Source organism: Saccostrea cucullata, unplaced genomic scaffold (genome assembly GCF_032062105.1).
Source record: "Saccostrea cucullata isolate Sc308-1 unplaced genomic scaffold, CSIRO_AGI_Scuc_v1 ctg380, whole genome shotgun sequence".
Classification (NCBI taxonomy): domain Eukaryota; kingdom Metazoa; phylum Mollusca; class Bivalvia; order Ostreida; family Ostreidae; genus Saccostrea; species Saccostrea cuccullata.
In genome coordinates this window covers 119,204-146,143 of record NW_026934466.1, presented here as the reverse complement: position 1 = coordinate 146,143, position 26,940 = coordinate 119,204, and the positions used below count along the sequence as shown (strand labels likewise).

The window sequence follows — 26,940 nt, the reverse complement described above, 5'->3', positions numbered from 1 at the left end:
TCCATATTTTACATGATTACACATTTTTAGTGTTAGTCTAACTGCAACAATTAATCCTTATCTGAACCAAGGAATTTCCAAGTAATTATCATAGAGCAGAATTAATGTTCGAGTTTGATACCTTTTAAAAAAAATGATTCTAGAAACAGTACATATTATCAATTATATAATTATATTTTTGTAATTCTTACAAACTAATTCATTTACTTAGTGAAATCACGCATCTGATTTGTACTTTGAGAAAAACGATCTTCTATCAACAATTTAAATGAACACGTTTCAAAATAAAATTGAAAGTAAGGAAGATCAATAAATTGATTTCTGAAACTTAGGTGTGTTCTTTCTTAGTGTTATACTTTAACTACCAGAGATTTTGCGTTTTTACTGCAAAATTAACTGAAAATTTTCGATTAGAAATTTAAACATTTTCTAGTCACTTTTACATCAAGTAACCTATATATTTTCTGAAAGGTAAGATCATAAAGTATTTAATTATGTAGAGTAAAATGACATCGCAGTTGCCATGGCAACGAATAAAACCCATATTTGCCAAAAATATGTCTTTCTCTCCTTTTTACTTCCCAGAAATACAAACAAATTTACAAATAACAGTTCTATAACAGAAGATTTAGTGATACTATTATAACTAAGCATATTGTCAATTAGTTTTAAGTAATACTGGTCAAATTCATTTGAAAGGGAGGGTTTGACGATTCAATTACGTATAAATATCCGTCATCCGTAAGCAGGTTAAGGCCTTCTGGCACAGCTGCCAAATTGAAGTAAGCAATTTTCAAATCGCTTTCTCTCTTACAGTTTTTGATTGATTTCAATAAAATTTGGTACAAATAGAGCGAACACTTACATATACAATTCTTTATTTTAGCACTATTATTTCAATGAAAATTGTTGCCATGGTAACAAAAAATTGGAATTTTGAGAAGGGGGCAATTTCAATAAAATGAGGAAAAATACCGCATATTCAATAACATGCTGACCTTTCACGGTAGCTCAGTCGGTAGAGCGCTCGCTCCGTGATTGGGAGGTCGTGAGTTTGAATATCGACCGCGACTGACCTAAGTCGATAAAAAATGGGTAGCAACTGTTCCTTCGCCATGCGCTCGGCACTTTGAAGTAAAAATTGCGGGTCCCTTTATGTTATCTAAGGAAAACATAGTATAAAAAATTGGTACTGAAAGAAGTTGGCATTGAAAAAAGTTGGCCTCTACCCCAACCCCCAACGAAATAGGATTTTCGACCTTTCACCCCCCCCCTTATTTTTGATTGTCAACTAATTCATGAAAGTAAAAGAAAATTCTCTGGCTGTCCCCCCCCCCCCCACTTTCAAAATCGATGCTACGTGGCTGTGTCGTCAGAATTATGCGAGAAAATATCTCGCCTTAAATACCTTTTTTCTCCGTGGAAAAAAGCCATATTTCTTACATTAATTGATTGTATGTTGTTTTATGTCCCATTCGAAAATTTTTCACTCATGTAGAGATGCCACCTCATACCGACGAAGGGTAACAAATTTTGACCTTGACTCGGCACTAAGGGGCCATTCAGAGTGAGGGATCTTTATCGTACCAACGCCTTCCATGACACGGGACCTCGGTCTTTAAGGTCTCATCCGACGGATCCACATCTTTCACTTCAAGTGCCGAGCACATGACGAAGGAACAGTTGCTACGAATTTTATATCGACTTAGGTCAGTCGCGGCCGAGATTCAAACCCACGACCTCCCTATCACGGAGCGATAGATACTGTGAACGGTGCCACATGTTTTAGATGTACATGTACATTTGTAATGTACAGTCGTTTTTGGCATCAGATGCCCCCCAACGCATTTTACTAGCGTTTTATGATAGAATAAAATTTCGTGCCTACAGATTCGAGCAATCTGAATCCGAGAATTCCCAACAATCTGTACTCGAACATACAATATCACTAGTTCATCGAAAAGTTTTAAAAGACGGTCATAGCGCCATGGAAAAGAACCCTTTTGATTCCATCCTACATTTAACATCCTTTAATTTCAATTAAAGTGTGAATTTTAATTTTAATCGTGATCGAATTGTTAATTGCTCTTAAATACAACTCTTTTTATAAGGGGGCTAGAAGAGGATTATCCATTACCAGGCTTTAAAATAGTATTTAGATTTCAAAAATACCTATGGATATGGATATATGATCCTTAATTTTTTTCCATATGTTTAACTAATAATGTAAAATAATATAATTATCCAATACCAGGCTTTAAAATAGCATTTAGATTTCAAAAATACCTATGGATATGAATATATGATCCTTAATTTTTGTTTCCATATGTTTGACTAATAATGTAAAATAATATATTTATATATTTCTGCAAAGATACCCCCTTGTGAATCGACAAAAACTTTGAAAAGAATTTGTTGAATAACAATTTTTCGGTGATTTCTTTTGTGAAAAATGCAAGTTTTACCAACATTGTTGAGCTTTATTAGGCATAATTTCCACATACTTCTGATTATACTTGCATTGACTTATTATGTTCCCCAAACGAAGTTGGGGAACATATTGTTTTTACTCTGTTTCTTCTTCTTATTATTATTATTAGGTCTTTCCACCTTTCTGTGGAAAGACCTCTTGAAATGCTTCTGTTTATTATTATTTTTCCGTTATCGAAAATTGAACCGAAAGAGTTCTCGAAGAACTTTGCAGTTCATGATACTTGCCATTAAAAGTTATTTCGAAAAAATACCCAAGGCGTATGACCTATGACCCCTTTCGGAGTTCTTGCCCCTTGTACGTAAAACCTTGTTATCGCTACTCCTTCGAAACCGTAAACCGTAGAAATATGAAACCTTCACTAAAGTCTTCGACTAATTGAGAGGACTCTGGAATCTATTCATTGCGAAAGTATTCTGTGACCCCTTCAATGAGTTATTTCCCCTGAAACTTTTTTTATTTTAGATATAATTAAAAATTTTCAAAACGAGAAGTGATAGAGACATGGGACTAACTGTATAAGATTTATTGACCTTTGATCATGAAATCAATGCAAAGGTCAAAGGTCAAGGTCATTCAAAATTTGAGAAATTAAGCTCTTTTTATATCTTTTTTGTCTTTTAACATATAAAAACTGTCTTAGCATCAATAATATGTACTCTTAAAACTATTTTAAAGATTTAATTCGTATTCCTTAAGATTGACCTTATTAAAAATTGCCCTTTGTACGAAAAACCTTGTTATCGCTACTCCTTTGAAACCGTAAACTGTAGAAATATGAGACCTTCACTAAAGTCTTCGACTAATTGAGAGGACTTTGGAATCTATTCATTGCGAAAGTATTCGGTGACCCCTTCAATGAGTTATTGCCCCTGAAACTTTTTAATTTTAGATATAATTAAAAATTTTCAAAACGAGAAGTGATAGAGACATGGAACCAACTGCATAAGATTCATTGACCTTTGATCATGAAATCCATGCAAGGTCAAAGGTCAAGGTCATTCAAAATTTGAGAAATTAAGTTCTTTTTATATCTTTTTTGTCTTTTAACATGTAAAAACTGTCTTAGCATCATTAATATGTACTCTTAAAACTATTTTAAAGATTTAATTCGTATTCCTTAAGATTGACCTTATTAAAAGTTATCGCCCTTTGTACGAAAAACCTTGTTATCGCTACTCCTTTGAAACCGTAAATCGTAGAAATATGAAACCTTCACTAAAGTCTTCGACTAATTGAGAGGACTCTGGAATCTATTCATTGCGAAAGTATTTGGTGACCCCTTCAATGAGTTATTGCCCCTGAAACTTTTTTTATTTTAGAAATAATTAAAAATTTTCAAAACGAGAAGTGATAGAGACATGGGACCAACTGCATAAGATTCATTGACCTTTGATCATGAAATTAATGCAAAAATCAAAGGTCAATGTCATTCCAAATTTGAGAAATTAAGCTCTTTTATATCTCTTTTGTCCTTAAACATATACTTAATGTCTTCGCATCAATAATATGTACTCTTAAAACTATTTTAAATATATTTCATTTTTGTCCCCTAAGATTAACCCTTTTAAAAGTTATTGCCCCTTGTGCGAAAAACATTGTAATCGCTACTCCTCGGAAACTGTAGACCGTAGAGATACCAAACCTTCACTAATGTCTTTAGGGTCTTGAGGCATAACTTCACTGTATAAGTGCGAAAGGATTTGATGACCCCTTTTATGAGTTATTGCCCTTTAACATCTTGGTACTTACTATTAAACCTTATAACTTAAAAACTATAAGTCGTAGAAGCACGGGGTCAATTGCATTGTGACCCTTCACCTTTGACCTTGAACATTTTCTCAAGGTCAAAGGTCAAGGTCATTCATTTTTTATTTTTTATTTTTTTTCTATGATTTAAGACAATTTTTGTTTCTTTTGCATGGAATTTGATTTTAAGGAGACATATATAAAACAAATTTGAAATTCAAGAAGGTGGAAAGACCTCTTATTGTTCTGTGAACAATAAGTCTCCTAGTTATTATTTTTCTTCTTCTTCTTCCTGGGTACTTTTTTGTCCGGGAATGATCTTGTAAACTGTTCGTCCGATGTAGGTAAAACCTTTTTAGGGTCAGTAGACATGTAATGTAGATCTGCGGAATCAATGTCATTTTGCGCGCACGTGCTTGCAAGAGCGCGCACGTGCAACACGTGAAATGACCAATATAATAGATGTAACCGCAACTTTTCTATTTTTTGATGAAATGCTTTGAAACTCATAATGTTAGGATATATTAGTAGTAAAGACATGATGGCATGGTCAAAATAGCAAGATCTCACGCGCATGCACGTGCGCTTCGCTCTGATTGGCTGAAACTAAAGTCTCAATATCTTTCTTGTTTTTTGACAAAATCCTTTGAAATTTTGAACATAGTCATACGTTATGAAGATCTGCAGCATGATATATTACAATTATCATAAAAGCATGCGCATGCACATATGCTGCAATCTGATTGGCTGAAATTTTAAATGCCTATAACTTTCTTGGTTCTCAACAGAACAGGGTGAAATTTAGAATATGGATAGATATTATAGATTACTACATTATGCTACAATCAGAATTGAATGCAAGGACATGCATGCATGCACGTGCACGCGCACAATACGCAAAATGACAAATTTATTTGAAAAACGGTACAATTATATTTTTATGATTTTTTTTATTGATTCTAAGGACATTAAGAAATGCTAATGGTTTAAACAACATGCCATGACAATCTTGCATGTGCATGCACGTGCGTGCGCGTGCAATAAGTTAAATGACATAAAGTCTGTATCGTTATAGCTTTAATAATTCTTATATGAAATCCTTTGATACTGAGCATGTTTTAAAAATGTCTTACAGGAAAATGGCACAAAAAAGGGATTTGGGGAGCGTTTGGGGAACATCTGTAACGGTCCCCGTTACAATTAGCACTAGTTTACACAGCATTTAAAAAAAACAAAAAAGGCGACTTTGATATTCAATAGTGCCTTTTACTATTTTCGTACGATCATCTAGCAAATATTTTACATACTCGCTCGGTTTTATTTATTTTTTGTAACAGTATAATCAACTTTCGCAGTTCCTCAATACACATACTTGTAATCCAGGCTAATCTGTAAAGGAAATGGAGATAACGAACATTTATATAATAGTGTTGCATTATGCATGTACTATGCCTAAATAGTAGGCAGGGTTTGACACATGGTGCACTATTGTTATTATTATGCTGACTGTTGTTATTATTTATGCGGCAATCCATTTGATTTTTTCCTGAAAATAATGGTGGTAACACAGCGCACTTGCAAAAACTCATTCAAAATCTTCATGCTAAAATTAGTTGCATGCTTAGTTATTTTGGTTACTAGTATTTTCTCTAAATAAGTCAGAATTTTCTGTCCCAAAGATACTCATCTTTATTTTCTGTTTTGTTAGTAAGACTGATTTGTTTACAGACGTGGATTCTCATTGATAATTTTTTTTTACATCCTTCAATCAAGCGCTATATAAAAAAGCGTTTTAATGACCCCATGGTAGCAATTCATCTAACGATCTGTATATAATTAGTTTGAAACTTTGTTGTACACATTTATCTAAGATTCCTTAGAATAAATATAACTGTTTTCAAATAATATTTGTCTATTTTCTCCTTCTTGTGTCAATTGTATAAATTAAGTTTATATATTTAATAAAATTCACCCAATTAGTGATCGTCTCTGTGGCGTAATCGATAAGGCATCGGACTGGCAACCTCATGGTCGTGAGTTCGATTCCCGGTGAGTGCATTGAAGAATTTTATTCAGAAAATAAGGCCGTGCACTATTTCGGCATAGTATGCTTACGCTATATAAATCCTTAGACCACTATGCGAGAATAGTAGGGTATGGGTTATATAGAGACAAACTGACAGGAAGCATAATAATATTCAATATCAAAGCCTATACAACAATAGGAGCAGAGTAAACACGGACCTCCAAAACATCGGAGGTGGGATCAGGTGCCATGGAGGAGTGAGCATAAAGGACTATTCTATGAGGGAATTTTTTTAAAGTTAATCGAAAGTTCTTTAATTTGATTAAGTTTGATAAAGACTTGCTTTTAACTCTGTGTGGACTAAAAAAATTATTTAGATAAATAATAGTTCCTAGAAGTATGCTATAAACAAAGATGTAATGTCATTTAGACTGCAAACTTAACCCCCCCTCCCCATCCCCAGATAATTGGAAAAAAAATACTATAGTAAAATTAAACAAAAAAAGTTGCACTTAGTAGCAAATATGCGTACGTATAGCAAAGTGTGATCTTTTTGCATCGTGATTGTGTTTATGAGTGGAGCTTTTTACTGGTCAAGTGAAATGAAAAAGTTGAAAACAGCAACCAGTCATTGATCTAAAAAAAATCTATAATGCAATGCAAATTACAAATATACAATACAAATTAGTGACCAGGAAAAAAACCCACTGAACCCTTGGAAATCCAGAGATGGGATCAGGTGCCTATAGGAGGAGTAAGCATTCCCTTCAGACCGGTCACACTGTGAGGCTTTGTATTGATTATGTATAAACGGAACACCCCATAGTCAAATTTAGTACTAAATCAAAGGCTTCACTGGGCCTAAATACTAATTATACCAGCAAAAAAAACCTGCATGTGTGCAGTATATAAAAGGAAATTATCAAACCTTCATGCCGTGGTAAAAATCTCAGGCACAGATCCAGAATTTTTTTCCCAGGGGGGGGGGGGATCCACCCCAGTCCAAAAAAATGCAACACAGAAAATATCTTGACAAGAAAAAAACAACAAACAACGTAAACTCACGCAAAGTTAAAAAACCTATTTCGTGGGGGAATGACTTCTAATGCATCAAACCTTTGACTTTTCAAACCAACTTAACACAAATTCGCATTTACCGGTGGGGGGCTTCATTTTCCGAGTGGGGTCTGAAATGGAGTGGAAATGACTGAATCTGAATCGCTTATCGATATATCATGTGTACATGGAAGTTCAAATTTTGTTCCCATCTGTGTACATAATAACTATGGTAACAGAAAGGGAAATAATTCAGACGAAAGTTTCGCGATTTTTATTAATTTGTGATAAATAAAAATATATTCTTCAAAAAGAAAAAATAAAACCTTCTAGTATTCCCTGTGATTTCAATATAATTATGGATGCTTTGGATATATTTTTATTGTTACATATGATCATAAAAAAAAAAATAAAGGCTAACTGCGATATATAGCCTATCCTGTCGCCTTGATAAAAACCAGTTCTCCTTTCAAAAATCTTGAAGAAAGAAAAGATTAATATGCTTGTATTTATTTTTTCATTTTAAAATGGTAACGATAATATTTATTTGATATATTGTTCTTAATTACATGTACATATAGGAATGGCACAAATTCGACAAGGATTTCTGAAACAATGGATGCGCGCAATCGGGGAGCTGAGTCAATGACTATTTACTTGTATATCTCTCCCAAAGCCATGGACAGCTGATGGAATTTTTTGGGGAGGAAATGCTAATTATATCAAAGTTCGACATGTTATTAAAATTTTGATGTAAGACATATAGTGACAGTCTAGGAAATCCACGTAATTTTCTAATAGTGGATTAAACAGAAATCGAGATTCCGTGGAATTATGACCCCATGGAAAGAAGTACGTCTACAGTAGTGTGAAAATAAATTAATGGTATGAAATATGCTCTATGGTATTAATCAAATAAAATTTATGATAAAAATAATTTTGAAATAGTGGCCCCAGGGTCAAGGGTTCCTGTGGGGTGGTGTGCACGAATGGTCATAAAGTTGAAATGCATTTTCTCTTTGTTACTCTGATCTAACTCTGGGTATTAAGTAACTAGAGTATGCATGCTAAGTGTATACTTATGATAAGCAAAGGTGCCTCTTTCATTTTATTATAGACTAGTTATTAGCTTTACAATACATGTAATAAAACAGACAGAAAAGAAAATAAGAAATCAGAAGAGGACATGTAAATTATAATCACTATCTGGTGAACTCCTACAAATATCATCTGACATTTAATTAACGAAGGGAATCCATTGGCAAACTCTCTGTATTCTCATTTCTGTAGCTGTTTTGTATTTCGCTGTGCGGTTCTTGTCTGAGAGATTGTTGATAGGAGTATAGAGCAGCCTGGAGGTTCCCTGTCACCTGTTGACAGATCCCCAGAGTCTGCCACGATATGTTTCTGAGAAGTAAAGGTATAAACAATCCCTGATCATTAAGAACTAGGATCTGTAGATCATCTAGAGCTGTTTGTGCTCGCATTGTGTCTACATGTCTGTAGCACAAAATCTCTAGCATGTATAACAATACCAAGGGTGGTACAGGTAAATAAAACCATCTTTTCTGTAGAGCAGACTGTTGTTCAGGTATCAGTTCACTGATGTATTGGATTTTATTGTATAGTTTGATATCCCATGCTACAGCCTGTCTCATCTTTGTAGACCAGGACTGCCCCCCTACAGCCTCAGTATACATCTCTGTATCTACATTTAACCCATGCATCACAAATGGCTGTGCTAACTTGACCTCGATCATCTCTATAATAGATAAAGCTTCCATGTATCTAAGTGTCTTGTAATAATACATGGCTATGTACAGCATGTCTGTGATAAAACCAAGTTGGCTGCTAATTTCAGCATGTAACAGGAGATTTTGTCAGCTCTATAACTCAGTTTGTTGTCAGATATGTACGTTTCCATGTGTAACATAAAAGCAGTGCACTGAAGGACACAAGCAGTAAGTTTCTGTAGCATAATGACTTGATACTGTGTCAGGAGGGCTGAACCTATCATCTGTTCTATTGTATGTAGACTTCTAATGTAGCTTTGTATGTCCCTTTTTTTTTGTTCTATGCCAAGATGTTGTATTTCAGCAAATAGATCTCTATCAAACCAAACCTCAGAAATCAAAGTATGATCATTTGTACAGATGGAGTTTCTGGGGTTATTTAGGACATCTATAATATAAGATCTAATGGAGGGACTGTGTAGCAGGAATGCTAAACCCTTCTCATACAACTCTGACAGTCTTATAAATAATTGATGTTGTTTGACGCCATGAATTTTACCTAGAAACATGTTGTTGCCTGGAATGAAAAAGTTAGGACAGACCCCCTCATACACTCATTTGAGGATGAGTTTAAAACAGACCCAGAAACCTCCCAGGAGATTTTGTGGACACCACTGAGGTATTGTATTTTGTTGAATCACCCAGAAAACTGCCGTCTTCATGTGATAGGAACACAGTAATTTATCATCATCACCTACTCCATTGATAATTATTTCTGTTAAGATCAATTTAAGTAAGCCGTAAGTTAATAATTGACAGCGATTCATTGGAAACACAAGTTTCTGTTCTGCTTGTGAGAAAGAAATTCTCCATTCATGATCTTCATGATTTCCTATTTTATGTCCAATTGATACAAAGTGACATCCATTTTTCACTATATCGTCAACAACATGAGGCTGTGGCCATGAGTGACATCTGTCAATCCATGGGAAGGCAGAGGGAGGCCAAAAGTCAGTGACAAAACAGTGGGCAAGATCAAGTTCTAGTGTTCTATATGTTACACTGACACAGGGTCCATGTGGAGTAAGGTTATGAGGTAGTAATGACTGAGATAATAAAGCGATCTGTCTGTATTTAGAACTAGATATATAATATCTGTTATTCATTCTTAAACAAGCGTTGTGGATGTGTTTGTTTTTGCTTGGTGACAGTAAATATAACAAAGTGAATCCTGGTGGACTATTAGAACATTCACAGAGGATCAGTGTTTGTCTGTGTGTGTTGTAATACTGAGACTAAGTCCGAGATCACACGATGATCATTTAGCCAGAACATAAAGTCTATATATGATCCTTTCAGTCTGAGTCCTTCTCTGCGACTTCCACTCATCATCTGTCTGAACTCATCACTTGTTTTCACTGAATTCATCCGCATCTCCCAGATGTCCAGCACATCTCTCCTCATGGCCACCAGTTGTGAGGTCCCCACTTTACGACACAGTCCCACAAACATCGACTCTGACATGTGTTGTATGGCTTTAGTACTGAGAATGATTAAAGTGGAATTATATTCTTGTATAATTAATAATTAATTAATGTTTCACTTTTGTAAATCTATTACATAATTTTCATAATTGATCAGCTTAATAAAATTTTAGGTTTTATTAAAAAGAAATGTTGACAGTTTATCGGTGGTTCTTTTAGATAGTGAAATTTATAACTGAAAGTGTCTTAGGGTATGTTTTAAATTCAGTGGTGTAAAAAGTTAAAACCAATTTAACTATCAACAAATTACACTTATTACAATGATTCAGATGAATTAGGAATTGTTTTGAGTCCCCTACCGGTGCGTCTGTCCGTCTGTCTTTCTGTCTGTCTGTCCGTCCATCTGTCTGTCTGTCCCCGTCTGTCTGTCAGTCTGTCCCACTTGGTTTTCCACACTTTTTCTTCTAAACGCTGGCAGATATTGAGCTGATTTTTTGGAACATGGGTGTATCTTGATGAGTTACAGATCAAGTTTGAATATCGTACCGATTCAATGACTTTTTACGGAATTACGGCCTTTTCAATTTTTCAGGGTTTTCCGCACTTTTCTCCTAAACGCTTGCAGATATTGAGCTGGTTTTAAGACTTTAACTTAATTAGTTATAGATCAAGTTTGCATTTCGTTCTGTTTAATTGAATTTTGAAAGAATTACGGTATTTTTATTTTTTAATTTTATAATTGGGTAAAATATAGGGTTCGTGATGCACTACATTTATGTCGTGATGCACTCAATTTATGTTCTAAACGAGATTGTCATGAATTGAAACTTGCTGGATAGCCTTTATAAATTGATTAATTATAGATTAAGTTTGCCTTTCGTTCTACTTCATTGATTTCTGAAGGAATTGTGGTATTTTTATTTTTTTTTTAATAATTGGGTTCACAATAGGGTTCGTGATGCACTAAATTAATGTCGTGATGCACTACTGGATCAATCGGCAATCCTCGGTTGACTCCGCTACGCTCCATTCAAACATGTGCGAGGTACGAGTCATCCGAGGAACTCCGAGTGCTACTGGATTAATGTATCATGATTTGACACTTGCTGGATACCTTTATAGTGACAAATATAGATCAAGTTTGTTTTTTTTTTCTGGTATAAAATTATTGTTCAACCATGTAACATAAGCTGTTCTGATCAAAGCATTTGTGTGTGTCAAATGGCATTCAAAGACGTCACGAGTCTTTCTTTGTAAGGCAGATCCAATACATTTCATTCATATTCAAGTAATAACTGAAATGTCCATATTTTAGTAACAATTTTTCATACACAGGCTCTAATAAAATGAGACCGAAAGAGAAAAGAGGAACCCGGTAGGGAACATGTATTGCTCATGCAATACTCTCAGAATGCTTGTTAGTCTTGTCATTAAAACTTACGTTTGTGAGCTTCTAATGAAGTCCATTTTCAGTGGCGTATATTTCTTTCTTCTTATAATAAGTATGCTAGTGTGAAGTCAAAGTGTGCGTAGATAAGGAGCTTCATCTCGATAAGTATTGGGGGTCAAGCTCAGACATCTACAATTCTAATTTGACAACTGAATATAATATTGTAGACGCATCTCAGTTATATCATGATGTGTAACTCTTCTTAGGAAATATGGAAACTTTCTTACTGAATAAGATTCGGTCAAAATGTTGAATTTCCTACTTACCAAATATAACTCATCAATTTCGTTTCCTGCAGGTTTTATAGACTCCTGTTGCTTTCGATGAAATTTTCTGATGCAGACTCGAGATTTAAATAACACTTAAATTTTGGCTTAAAATATTTCCAGCTATGGGATTAGTTTTGTCCTTAGATATGAAAACAGCGTATTATTTAAAACTGGAATTATTCTGATCATTGGAATTTGGGGTTTTCAAGAAAAAATCCGTTAGTTAAACTAACTTAGACAACTAACAAGAATTTTCATTGTTTTTGTTATTTTTGAGTTAGTATTTAACTAAGTTAACTAACATGAATATTTCTAAAAAAAAATTGATTTAGTTCAATAACTTTCTATATATCATTGATTTATTATAATATCAGTTGACACTGAATTTAAGTTTTTATAATTATTTTATGTTAATTTTATTTGTTTTCCGAAATGTTGTGCTGGTGTTCTTTTTTATTTGCATTTTATTTTTTAGACTCAGCCTAAAGTCAAGGTTTAGACAGGTTTTTGTCAGTTTCAGCAGGGTTAGTTAGCGTACGCGTAAAATTGGGTTAGTCATGCCAGGCACAACTAACCACTACTGGGCCTGTGCGGCTACGTTCTAATCGTAGATTATGAAAAAAAAAGTTTATATTAACATCCATGTCGTAAATAATGTTCGGCAAATATACTCAAAAGATACCACAATCCTCACCAGCTTGCGTAAATTTCATAATCCGTATCGGAATTCACACTCAAACGCTGAGGGAAAGTCATGTCTTTTCGTTGTCACCAAATTTTCACTAACCTTGCAGTTTACGTTCGAAAAATACCATCCTTTGCGTCAACATTGTCGAGAATATGCTGTAGTAAATAAAAATATGTTAACAAGAGGTAGAAATGCTTTAAAATGCGGAGAAACAAACACAAAGATATTTAGCTTCCTTCGATCTAAACACAGTCAGTGCAGACACAACTCGGCGTCACTTCCGGTGTGACATCAAATTCATTCGTTTTCAATCGTAGCTACTCAGTTATTTCCGAAGTCGTCTTCGGGTCTTTTTTCCAATACGGAAAAGGACGAGAGTGATCCGACAGTCCCTGCATTGTGTAAAAGGAATATTGAGGTTTCATTTGTAACATACTCTGGGCAGTGCTATCCAATATTTTATTAAATGTTAATAATGGATCTATACATGAAGACTTATGACGAGATTACCTCGAAACACGCATATTAGTTTTTAATGCACAATGAACGTACCTGTTTCTTTTGCAGCTAACATCACAGGTATTTTTGTCTATCTAATATAATATAAAGTTAATTTGCTATATGCATTCAGACGAAATTTATGTTCTGTAAGTAAAACCTCATATTTTCATATTTAAAGTAGATGAACAGATTCAGAATTGTGAATTTTTGTAGCAAATGGGTATTTTCTTACTATTTCGGCATAAGAGTAACTTTTGACAATTCCTCAAAGAAACTAAAGGGAAAATCAGTTATTTATTGGTTATTTATTGGTAGGCCTATAGGAAAAAATAGTACTTAATGACTTAAAGGACAAAGAAAGGTATAAGAATGTACACACGAAGGAAAATTAATTGAAATCACTGTTTAAGATTGGAAAAAACTTTAGCTTCGGTTTTCAAGATTGTAGAAGGTCTTGAGCCGTTGAGTACAACTAAAAATATAGCAATAGTGTAGTTTATTATACCTCTACTGTAATTACTCTATATAAAATTAATACCATAAAACTGTCCATTTCCCCGAAAAGAGACAATTTATCTCATCTGAGGACTACTCTCTGGAAAATCGGAGCTACTCCCTGAGACTACTCCCTCATGAATATTTATTAGCAATTTAAACCAATCAAAGTGTTCAGTGGGCGGAGCTTTCAAGGAATCGCGAGTCTGTGACGTCATGTTATTAGCAATGTAACTATGACGTCAAAACATTTCGACATGCGATGTCAAAATCATACGTGAATTCTAGCAAAATGAAGACAACGGTTAATTTTCGAAATGTCAGTGAAAATACTTTTTGAAAATAATTTAACTGTTCTGTTTTAGGACATGATGCATCACTGATAACACAATCTATAAAACCGCAAATGTTTGTAATCATGCCTACATAGTGTTTTAATTATTTTTTTTTTTTAATGTCGAAATATCTCATAATAAAATTAAATCGCCTATGATAGTTTCGGTATAATAAAACACTTATGGAATGTGAACTCGGGAAATTGCAAATTTGTGGTTCCCCTCAGCAGGAAACTATTTCCCGCGGCGGCTTCGCCTCCTCGGGAAATAGTTTCCTCCCTCGGGGAACCATAAATTTGCTATTTCCCTCGTACCCATTCCATAACTGTATACTACTTGTGTGCTAAGTTATATTGAAATCAAGACCAAAACTGTAGGAATGGTAGCATTTTGAAAAATTGTTTACAGACAGGCAGACGGACACACAGACAGACGTATAATAAGGCTTCTCTCATCACCATGTCGTTTAGGCTTAATCGGCAACGCATCTTGCAACAGTATAAGAGTCATTATCAAAAATCGCCAAAATTTTGGTCACAAGCCGATAAAAAAGTATATGAAGTAAAAATTATATAAATTTTCATATTACTATTTAGAATACATTATTCAGTAGTTGGCAGAATATTAATTTTATAGCTGTGTGATATATTTAAAGAAAAAATGCATTGATAATAGCTCAAATTAGCACATTTTGTGATGTCACACACTCCTTTCCATTGAATTAACAAGTGTTTTATGGCATATGTTGTTCATTTTCTTTTCATTTTTTTCCTTGTATGCCTTAAACTATTCATAATAAATGCCATAAAAACACTAAAAGTGTCTTAAATAAGCTCATCTTGTAAATATGAAGACTAAAAGGTGTGTCCCACGAGTTTTTGTCTCTCCTGTTACGCAAATGAAAATCAAGAAAATAGAAATATTTAGAATTAACTTTTCTGGGTTTCATACTTACCATTAGCCTTGGTTACATTTGCATGTTACTAGGTTGTTAATGTAATTTTTTTAAGCTTGAATAAAATGTCCAAAATATAACTACGATTTACGCAGTAGAAAAAAATGACGTCCGTACTGTTACATTGAAATAAAGCACAATGGAGTGAAACAATTTTAACTTCTTTTACAAGATAACTTAAACATTTTGCTTCAAACCTACTGCATCATCAGCTTGTATGGTAAGCAATAAGGAAAAAAATGACCAAATATAGAGCAATTGTCTACCCTGTTATATGTCCATCCTGTTACGTGTTAATTTGTAACAGTAAAGACAATTTTTGTAACAGGAAAGACTAACATTAAATAAAATGTGGATTTTAGACCTATCTCATCATTAACCAAGAAATTTATTGCATGATTTTTATTAAAATTGAAGTAAGTAACACAAATACACCTTGAGTAAGGATTCATTGTTTCTAATCGTTAATTGACACATAAAAAGTGATTTTGTAACAGGAAAGACATAGCATATTGTAACAGTACGGACAAATTTTGCTTAAATCAGAAAAAAATGTGGACTTTTATTAATTTGTCAGATTTAATATTATTTTCATTTTATTACTTTGTAGTAATTATTTTATTTTTTATTCTTTTTTCAACTATGAAAAGATAATTTTTGATATTAAAGGACTTCTAAATATGATTCTGTAACAGGAAAGACGGGCATTGCTATAAAATAAACAATTTTTGAGAACTTTTTTTCTTATTTAAGCACAGTATAATATAAATTCAATATATGATTTTTTATTTATTAATTCAGTTTAACAGGAAGGACACAATAAATTATGGTTCTTAGCTATAGGCAGTATATATTTTTCCATCTCTAAAAAAAAGGTTTCACTCAGGTTAAGGGATTTGATACCCCTGTTTAGGTTGGAATTTAGGCCCAATTCCTGAGGGTCATTCGTCTCGTGAGGTTAAACCCAGGGTCATGAAACCCAAACCATGGTATAATTTACAATACACCACAAAACAGTCAAAATTGTATGGTTTATCTATTATTACTGATCCTGGCTTTGCAACATGTAATGAGAAGATTTTTAAAGATTTTTCATAATTATTTGTACCCCCAATATAACTCTAAATTAACCAATAGATGCCAAACCCTACACCAGTGATCATGATTTGAACAAATTAGAATGTACACTAAGTATAAATGCCTTTATTTAGATTTGACTGATCGATTGATTGATTGATTATATACTGTTTAACACCTTACCAAGGGTTTGCTGTTCCTGAAAAGAGATTTGTTGATATGTGTCTCAACTTACGCCAGTAATATTTTGATCATTCATAATGCCATACCCTACCCTAAGGCTTCATGATTTGAACAAACTTTAATCTACACTATGTCATGAAGCTTTACATATAAATTTGATCTTTTCTGGTCTTTTTTAAATGACCTGTCAAAGAATTTCATTCTTTTTTAATTATCTATTGGAAGAGGGTGTGACCCTTCATTTGAACAATTTAAATTTCCTTTTCATAAGATATTCTGTGCTAAATATAGTTAAAATGACCAAGATAAAAAAAATGTGAGAAGTTTAAGAAAACAATAACAATTAAGTAAACACCAACAAACAAAACACAAATCTCAATCAGAAAAGCTCATCTGAGCATTTGGCTCAAATACTGTAAGCTATACTAAACATCATGAGTGTTTCTTTTTTTTTCTTTTTGTTTGTTTGTTTGTTTTTGTTTTGTTTTGTTGAAAATTGCCAAGTGATTTAATTTCCCAGTCAGTGATAAAATGAAATTAAATTCCCAATTTTGATGACCTAGCTAGGACCCATTTCCAAATTGCAGTGGAAAATTCTCAAGTTAATCAAACAACTTGCCAGAAACATACACTTTTTTGAACTACCAGGTAATATTTTATGTTTCTATATTTAAAAAAAACAGTGAAAAAAGAAAGTTTTCTTCTAAAGAAAGGTAAAAGAAAATTATACAGGCAAAAGGAGGATGGCTCTCTAAATCCATGTTTTTCTTTTAAATGGAGTTTAAATATTTTTTTCAGACTCTAGTGTCTTTCAGTGTCCTTCCTTTACATTGTTCACGCCAATATTTGCATAGGCAAGCAATTTTCTTAATGTAAATCTTATTTTGTTTTACATTTTACTTGTAATTCAGCAATTATTCTATGTTATATCTAATTAACATGTAACATTGTTTTGTAATATTACAATACTGTGTATTTGGAAAAGTCTCTCCTGTAACAGTCATACATATTCATTATTTTCATACTCGATTTGTTCCTATCTTAACTTTAACGTAAAGTTTAATCATTATTTGGGAACAGCAGCGTAAATTTTCAGGATTAATTAAATGATGTGTTTAACAAAATAAAGAATTTGATGTAGATACACAGAAATTTCTCTCCTGTTGCATGTTCTGTTCTTTCCTGTTACACTTTTTAACTGAGAGACCAAAAAACCTTTCAAAGTCATATTTTTCTGGAATTGCTTTAGTTACTCTATATCTTTATAATATATTAACAGATTTCAGACTGAAACTGATTCAATATTTACTTTCCAATCATTTCTAAACTAGAATTTAGGATTCTGTTACAGGAGAGACATGTCTATTGCAAAGTACTGTCTTTCCTGTTATGGGCCTGTCTTTCCTGTTACATGCACTATAATTATGAAAATATGTGGTTTATATGTAATTGTAACAAGATTGGATCTACATGCATGCATAAAATGCCATTTCTTATCAAATGTGTGAATGTGGTTTTTTATACTAACTTTTACGACTGTAAAATGGTGAAAATATTGACCAAAATGATGTTCAGATTTGAAAATTGTCTCTAAAATCATTGAAAAAATTATTTTGCTCCTGTTTCATTGAAAAATTATAACTGATTTTTTTATTTGCCATGCTTTCACAAACTAGGCTTAACTAATTTTATAATTATTTTTCCACCACTTAATATTAAAACTTGCATTATTGTGTCTGTAACAGGAAGGACAAAATTTTAGGTGAACCAGTATTTTGATTTCTTCTTACTCTGAAATCAAATAATTTCCAGGTGGGAGTTTAGTGTTTTTGTGTTCTTCAGATATGTGTTTTATAGTAACGATAAAAAAAAATTAATTCTAAATGCAAGAAATTTGTTGATTTTTCCAATATTTTTTTCTGCGGTTTTTGATAATGACTCATAACTGTAATAAAGATTTTTCATCTTATTGACCAAGAGACTGGTTGTTTGTTTCTATTCTATAATTTACTTTATTGGAATCGAACTGTCATAAAACACTTTTGCAAGGATTTATTAGTCACTTTTAATGGTGCCTCCTTCACATTACCTATAGAATCGTTCTCATCCGGTCTACCTAGCTATTAAAACTTCCACTTCAGCATAATTATTTTACGACCCATTGACTGTCAGTCCTCTCACCACAATATAAACAAACCCATTGCTGCTTTTCTTTTATTACTGTAGAGTTGAATATATCCGATAAAAAACACACGTGCTTTTGTTTACTATCCCCACATTCGCTAGATCGCATTCAGTGTGATTTTTTTTATTCCAAAACGCTACAAAATAATTAAAAGGAGGCTTCTTCATTTTGTCTTAGAAAGTGCTATTCCTCGGTATATGTTTAGGGATCCTTAAAAATGAGTATACCGAGGTTATGCTTCAAAAACTTAACACATATGTAAAGATTAACAAGGAAATATTATGAAACTGCTTTGTATGATTTTCTTATTTTTGATGACCCTTTACACTACTGTTGAATTTTACGCGCATATAGATAAATAGCAGTACATTTTTAATAATATATTTGAAATATATAGAGATAATGATCATTATTCCAGATCAATAGCTTATAAAAGAATACAAAATATGAGCAGACCAAACACAGAGTCCAAAGCATCAAAGGTGGGATCAGGTGCCATGGAGGAGTGAGCATCCCCAATCTGTCACACCCGCCATGTGCTCCTTACTAGTTTTGATATTTTTCAGTTTGTCGTGTTGCATGTCTCTGATATAATCAATGAAGTTTTTTTAAAAGTAAACACATGTTACTTTGAGACACGTTAGATTGAGAAGAATAACAGCATTTATAAATCTGATAAAATCGGCGATTGGGCAAGCTTATGATACGAGTAATGTTTTCTTGCATCTTCCCCGGCTTCGCCAGCTTCACTAGAAATAATGTTGACAGGTCCCGCATTAGATGCCGTGTTTTGCTCTCTTTTTCTTTTACGGTACTTTTTTCTGCAGAAAAGTAACCAAAAAAAAAAATCAGTAGAGATAACCTTTACAATAAAGTTTTCAAATACTTATAACAGATATTTTTTTAATGAACTGAAATCAAACTTTTCTATCTACTATATTTTTACAGTATTTTAAAAAAAAAATTGAGTACTGTCAAAATTTATATAAAAAATGCTTTATCTATATCGCCAGAAATAGAATAAAATGGATCAGATCGTAAAATACTTTAAAATTTTATTATAAGATATATAAAACGATAAACCTACTTAATCATATATATGTAGAATATCAATCCCGAGATCGTTCCTATGCTTAGGCACAGGCCTGCAAGAACACCATTAAATCTGGAGTGCCATACTCCTGTTTCTACAACTGCACAAAACCATGACATATTACATCACATTACTTTGCAATTATAACATGTTTTTTTTCAACTTCAACTAAAAACTGATCAATGCACAATATTAATGCTTTTATAACATATTTCCATGAAAAATCGTTTAGTATCGTTTAGCTAGGATAAGATACGTACTTTGCAAACACTCTGCACCCCGCCACCCTCCTATACATCCGTCTTTACAATTTCCGGTCACGTGATGGCAGTCACGTGATGTCTTGCAGAAGAGGCTGCACTCTTTTTTACAGTTATTGCCATAAAATCCAGCATTACATACTAAAACAAAGCTTGTGTCAAAAAGATAAATCTTAAAAAGTTAATAATTGTAAGAATAAACTGCACGCCTGGAAAATGAATTAAAATAACTTAAATAACAAAAAGAGAAAGAAATGTATTAGACGTGAATTTATAAGATATTGATTACAAACTACTGAGTATATCGTATGTATATGTAGAGACTCTCTTACATGAACATAACTGAGACTTACGTTTTTTATACTAATTGGTAGTCCATTATTTTTTCACTGAATTGACGACGGATTTTATTCTGTTATTACCAGATCATTACAATTAGCACACGGCAGGTGCACCCGGTCGGCATGGAATGCTCACTGCTCCATGGCACCTGATCCCACCTCTAATGTTTTGGAGGCCCTTGTTCGCTGTGCTCCTATTTCGTAATTGTTTTAGGGACTTTAATGATCTTAAATACTGTTCGTTATCTCCATATGTTTCAGCACAGAACACAAATATTTCATACATTTGGTAAAATAGATAAGTTACCTTTATTGCAGAGAGGTCCCTGATAACCCTCGGTACATCCCTGCATACAGAATCCATCCACAGGATCACAGACAGAATTCCGACAAAATTTACACACTTGGGAACATTTCTCACCGTACTTCCCTATGCAAACTATATGGAATGAATGAATAAATGAGAAGTAAAAGAACAATGCACCATTATATGAAGTATTTTTTTTTATATCAAAACTGTTACCCGTTTCACATTGTGGCCCCTCCCATCCAGGCTGGCATCCCCCTTTACACGCCCCCGTTCTTGCATAACATTGTCCAGGTATTCGACAATTTTGAGAGCAATTCCCTTTACAGTTTCTATCAAATGTTCCCGGCAAACATTCTTAAAAATAATTAAAAGAAATAGCACATCATTTTGGATTATATTTGTCTACCTTTCAATCGACAAAAATGTCTTCCCTCTTTTATTTATTTAGTTGTGCACCATAAAAATAAAATTGCTGCTATAATTGAGGTTTTCAAATGGAAATTACATGGTCTCTGTTTTATCTTATTTGACAAAGAAATGATCTTTAACAATAAGTACTGTTAAATATTTTCCTCTGTAATACGCTGTATATAATGGTATAAATTTCTTCGTGACGTACTCGTTTTACAAAGCTGCCCTTGAAAGCCAGCTGCGCACCCCTCCACACAGGTACCACTCACGTGGTGGCATTGTCTGTCACCACCAAAACAGGCACCACATTTATGGGCGCAGTCCTGACCATACCACCCTCCATTACACTCTGGTATTAAAATTTCAAAGTTTAAATTTTATTGCTCCTTGAAATACTGTAGATTCCTAATTATCAGTGAGGAATTCATTATCGCGTAATTTCGCGAGAAGCATTAAACGCGAAATTAAGTTACTTGCTTTTATTTTTATGGTGCTAAATTCCATGTAAATTCTCCCGATCAATCGTTTATTCGCGAATAATTATTCTCGCGATTTGACGTTAAAGAGCTATTTTGAGATTATAAGTGCTCGCAAAAAATAAGGAATTTACAGTACACTCCATGAATTAACCAGGAAATATTCAAACGTAGGGAAAAAATTATGTCCATATCCCCCCTAAGATATCTTTTACAATACAAAAGGCTAATGGGTGACAGCGCTCACCATGGGCACTTTTTCTCCAGTATTTCATCAAACTCCTCTTTAAGTGCGAGAGAAATTATGGGAATAATTTAAACGTGGCGCTGTGCACACAGGAAAATATATTTGCTCTTAAATAGGTTCACCCAGGGAAATATTTGCAAGTATAAATACATGTACCGCATGAGTTGATTTTTAGCAAAATTTAATTTTAGCGATTTTGATTTCTTTTCGTGAATTATAACAATAATTTCAAATGTAGGTATCTCGACACCGTCACAAAATATGGAATTTGATAGACATAATTTCGGGAGTACTTTACACTGTTTTTAAGAAACGTTTGACGGTAGAAAAGCTTAGTACTGAAAGTTACCCTATATTTTGAAAAAATGAATGAAAACGACAGCGAATGTCTTTACAATTATTTTAAAATATCAGTAATTGTAGTTATCCACGTTTAAACAGCTAATGGAACAAATCTATTACTTAAACTCCTCAAAACAAAATTTACCATAAGATGTACTTGATAAAAACAGCAAAGGTCTGAAAAGATCAAAGAATTGCAAGAGTACAAAGACAGATTTATATGCAATTTTCTTAAATATTAGTGGTATTATTGCTCAAAGTCGTATTCGGGGAGACAGTTTAATTTCTGGAGGAGTCCAGAAAATATTTTTTTTTGCAAAAAAATCGAAAGATTTATTAGAGGAAGGACCCAGAATCAGGAATCCATTACATTAAATTTCTTCATGACAGCGTCCAAAACCCGCACGTTTTGAAGAGTAAAGTTGTTTTCAGGATAAACAGAAAGTTAATATTCTTTCACATTAACAATATTCGCCAGATCATTGATCTTTTGACTTGTTTCTATAAAACACCTTTTCAGAAGGAAGAAACAAGTCCAGGAAATCATTGGATCTGCCATTTTCCAGTATACTAAGGGTCATACCCAAAAATGAGTTTTAAAAGCAATTAGAAATTGGATAAAAAATGTTATGGACATGTGTTTTAATCAAAAGAGATTAATAAGTTAAATTATGAAGACTAAATCATTGAAAAGCGTCTTTTACTTCTTTCCGAGCACCGAGGACATTATTTATTGAACAGCCCTCGTAGTTTACAGTCGATTAATCTAATTTATCAACTGCGAAACTATGATTTACTTAGCTCATTTTTGTGCGTGCCATAGATATCTTTACAATTTTTAGTATGTTTGACCATAGACCTAAAGCATTCACCTGTCTGTTTAAATACTTAATTTGTAGTGACGTCACTTTTACACAAGGTTTGACCTTGGTATGCACCTGTCTGTTCACTTACGTATTTCACAGTTATGTCCCTTATATCCGGGTTTACATCCTTGACAAGCCCCCGTCTCTATGTGGCAATAATGACAATTCCTTCGACAGGGGATAGAACAGGTCGGTCCATAATACCCTGCTTTATTGCAACCTGAAATGAATGGAGAATACGATTCAATACAAAAGAATTCTATTTCTTGAACTTTTCCCCCTATTTTAGTAAATGCTAAACTGTTTTCAATTGAAGACTTGTATATCTATAAATTTAATTTGGATGGCCGTAGCTTTTCTAATGTTTGAATTGATTTTTGAGAAATAAAAAAAAGTGTCCAATACTTCTAATTTTCTCTAAGTTTATGGGGTAATCGTAATTTAGAAAATTTATGAGGAAAATTAATTTTCATTGTATTTTTTTTTTTTTTGAGATTTAAGGTTAATATGTAGAAAAAGGTGCCATTCTTATATATCCAGAAACAAAATCATGAACATGGACCACTGGAAAAACCAGAGGTGGACAGGACATATATATATATATAGAAGATTAAGAATTCCAAATTAACCGGTCACACCCACTGTTTGCCCCTTGTATTAATCAAGTATATATATGCCGTACTCCGTCGTCAAATTAATAATAACACCCCCACCCCAAAAAAAGGAGAGAGAAAGAACATTTACATGTACCTGGTATAAAACACTTCAAACAAAACTCCTTAAAGATAGTTTATTTACAAAAAATAGTCTTTATAATGACCGTGAATTTCCGAAAAATTGACTTTGCTTAACGACGTTTTATATTCTTGTAACATCACCTTTGTCAGTAGCTTGCCTCGTTTACATTCATTCGTACTCGGGGCATGCTTTTTGAGTATATTTCAGTTGGTAGACAATAAACACTATAAGTGTAGATTATATTGGAATATTGATATATCAGTAAGAAAAGTTACGTAGGATAAATCACTTGTCATTTAGTTAACTAAAAAGTGACTGAAGGCTAACTGAAAGGCGACTGCTTGAAAGATCTACACCATTCAGACACCTTTCCAGACTTTTCAGTCACCATTCTGTTGTCTGAAAGGAGCAATATCAACCTCCCTGCTGGGGATGGTCACTGCTCCGTAGCACCTGATCCCACCTCTGATGTATTAGAGGTCCATATGTTTGCTCTGCTCCCATTTTTTGTATTGTTTGATGGACTTTTCAGCTTAATTCTATTCGTTATCTCTATATATTTCATTGACTATTGAAAAACTGAATCATACCATTGACCTCAACTTCACATAGTTCATTGTGTGCATCTGGCGAATATTGACTGGAATATGACGAATTCTGAGGCCTCTCGTTGTAGTAAATGACGTACTGCCCATGTACGAGACACGGTATGTCGAGGACGGCTGGAATCGTGGCTCTACTGTAGTTTGTGTCATGAAAACATAATTCACCATCCGCTTTGTTCGTTGTGTTAGAAACATAAACATAAAATCCTAAAAATCTTGTAGCAAAACCATTCAAGGAATCTGAAAAGATTTAGCATTTTTTGAAATTGGATATTTGTTCAGCCCCAAAAATTAACAAGAAACTCTTCATTTTATATTGAAAAATTCTCTCTCATAACGCCCCTTCTTACGAATAACCATTTGGCTTTTTAATGTATATATATGGATTTGTACCTTTTAAAACAAATTTTGATGAAAAAAAAGTCTGGAAATTATATTTTGTAAGTTTTGTATATTTTTCTTTGAATAATGCAAAATTTTTCACAATTTGGTATCTTTCAAATACCACGGGTAATGCATGCTGATTTTTTGTCTATGAACATCTGATGGCACTTTAATCTTAAATCATCAGTTGATAAGGTACCTTGCGTATGTTCTTAATAAAAAATAAAAATCTAAATACCCCATGGTGTATTGTCAGTCCTATAGTATATCCGGATATCATGAATGCTTTGGATTGACGTCAGGTTTACCCACCAGGTGGCGGTGTTGTATCCATTTCCGGATATCACACATTGACCTCCAAAAGCTGAAAGATCAGTCTTCAGACCGTCTACGGCATTGCTGGAGTCGAATGGTGCTGTCCCATACTTCTTATAGATATACTTATGTGATTGGTGTGTAGGTTTATTCAAAGCAATGTTTTCTGAAAACGAAAACGAATTTTGGATAATAAGCTATCAGTCTATACATATTTTATACAGACCCTAAACCGTGCTACTACACCACTTGAACGGTACGGTTCGGTACGCTTTGTGCACGGAACGGTACGCTTTGTGAACGGAACGGTTCGTTTTGCGCACGGTACGGTACGCTTTGTGCACGGAACGGTTCGCTTTGTGCACGGAACGGTACGCTTTGTGCACGGAACGGTACGCTTTGTGGACGGTACGTTTCGTTTCTTGCACGGAACGGTTCGTTTTGTGAACGGTACGCTTTGGGAAACGGTATGCAAATGAAGTGGGCGGAGCCTGTTAGCTTTAATTCTTGACTGTTAATTATATTTCCGCTATTAACAAATTAATTTCTCGGTTTTAATTTAAACATAAATTTACACTACAGCGGTGATGGAGGAAAAATGAAAAAAAAAATGAAAGGAAGAAAAAACATCATGCCACCGATGTCTTTGGCATTATGTATAGATATAGAACTCGTAAATATTTCCGTGCTTATTTTTTACGTATGCTGAACCTTCATTTTAAAAAGGAAAAAAAAAATAAATGAAATATTTTTTTCACTTTAAAATAAACTTGTAACATAATTAAAAGAAATTAATATATACCGGGTATATACTTGTTCTATACATATAACGCTACGCACATATATAAATTATTTTTAATTGATTGATCTATAGAAATAAATATGACTATATATTCCTGCTTCATTTTTATTCCTAGTAATTAGATGTGTACATTGTTTTTTTTATTTTTAAAATTGTAGATCTATCGTTTAAACGTTTGCTTCAGAAGAGAAATATCAGTAAACAAAATAAATACGAAATCAGCAGCAGAAACACGAAATCATTACAATAACTTCCGAGCGCTTTCTCGCGAGAAAACATTCTTTGTACAGACAAGTATTTATGTTTTCAATAATCCTTTCAGTGTATTAAGTAATTATTTTAATTAGTTTTTCCTTTATTTTATTAAGTTATTCTATTTTTGTAGATATCGTGAATGAGAGAGGGGGGGGGGGGGAGAGAGAGAGAGATGCAACCCCATTATCTGTAAAAAAAAAATAATAATAACTTGTATTTATTCTCATTCTTCGTTTTATTTACATCGCCAAAGTCACAATTAATCAGTCTATGATTCTATTTAATCAACCCATTTACAACTATTGTGCATTGAATAATCCGTTTTCTGTACATGCATGCTGCACGCAGAGAGGATCACCTGTCAATCAAAATGGCATGACGCTAGGTGACCCTGAAAGTCTGTTTACGCAGGAAGAATTTCTCCTGTAATTTAAAACATTCTTAGTTCACACCTGTTTAAAAAAAATATTGGGTCACAGCCGGAGGGGCGGGGGCGCCGTGTGTTTAACACACCTTTGAAATTACAGTAAAATTTGTCTAATCCGGACTCTGTGTACTCCGGATTTTTGTCCATTCCGTCTATAAATTTTAGTCCCATGCACTTCTTTAACAAATTCATTAGAAAAAATTCTGTGTAATCCGGATACTGTCTATTCTGTATTCCGAACGGCCATACTGGTCCCAGCTGCTCATAATTAACGGTAATTATTTCCTCTAATCCGGCCACACCTGAGTTACTTCAAAGCAATTAACACCTTTCGTGGTGATAATCTGTGTTTACATTAGCAGTGCCATGAAACGAACTCAGTGAAACGCGG

The 26,940-nt window shown here is 33.5% G+C and overlaps 1 protein-coding gene and 1 long non-coding RNA gene across 2 annotated transcripts in view; both read right to left on the bottom strand.

Moving 5' to 3' along the window:
• The window catches only part of LOC134240808 (scavenger receptor class F member 1-like), a 40,461-nt gene extending 13,765 nt beyond the window's left edge, over nt 1-26,696 (bottom strand). The window contains exons 1-6 of the mRNA XM_062722887.1: nt 26,636-26,696; nt 24,989-25,231; nt 24,352-24,606; nt 23,112-23,243; nt 21,301-21,441; nt 20,895-21,035 (exon numbers count right to left, since the gene is read on the bottom strand). Coding sequence (XP_062578871.1) covers nt 20,895-21,035; nt 21,301-21,441; nt 23,112-23,243; nt 24,352-24,606; nt 24,989-25,231; nt 26,636-26,696 — 973 coding nt within the window. The remainder of the gene's footprint in view (nt 1-20,894; nt 21,036-21,300; nt 21,442-23,111; nt 23,244-24,351; nt 24,607-24,988; nt 25,232-26,635) is intronic.
• Nucleotides 19,776-20,805, bottom strand: LOC134240812 (uncharacterized). The gene is made up of 3 exons (XR_009986528.1): nt 20,679-20,805; nt 20,031-20,171; nt 19,776-19,870 (listed from the first exon to the last, which is right to left on the bottom strand). It is a non-coding gene; the product is annotated as an uncharacterized LOC134240812 (long non-coding RNA).
• Nucleotides 26,697-26,940: the final 244 nt, after the last annotated feature.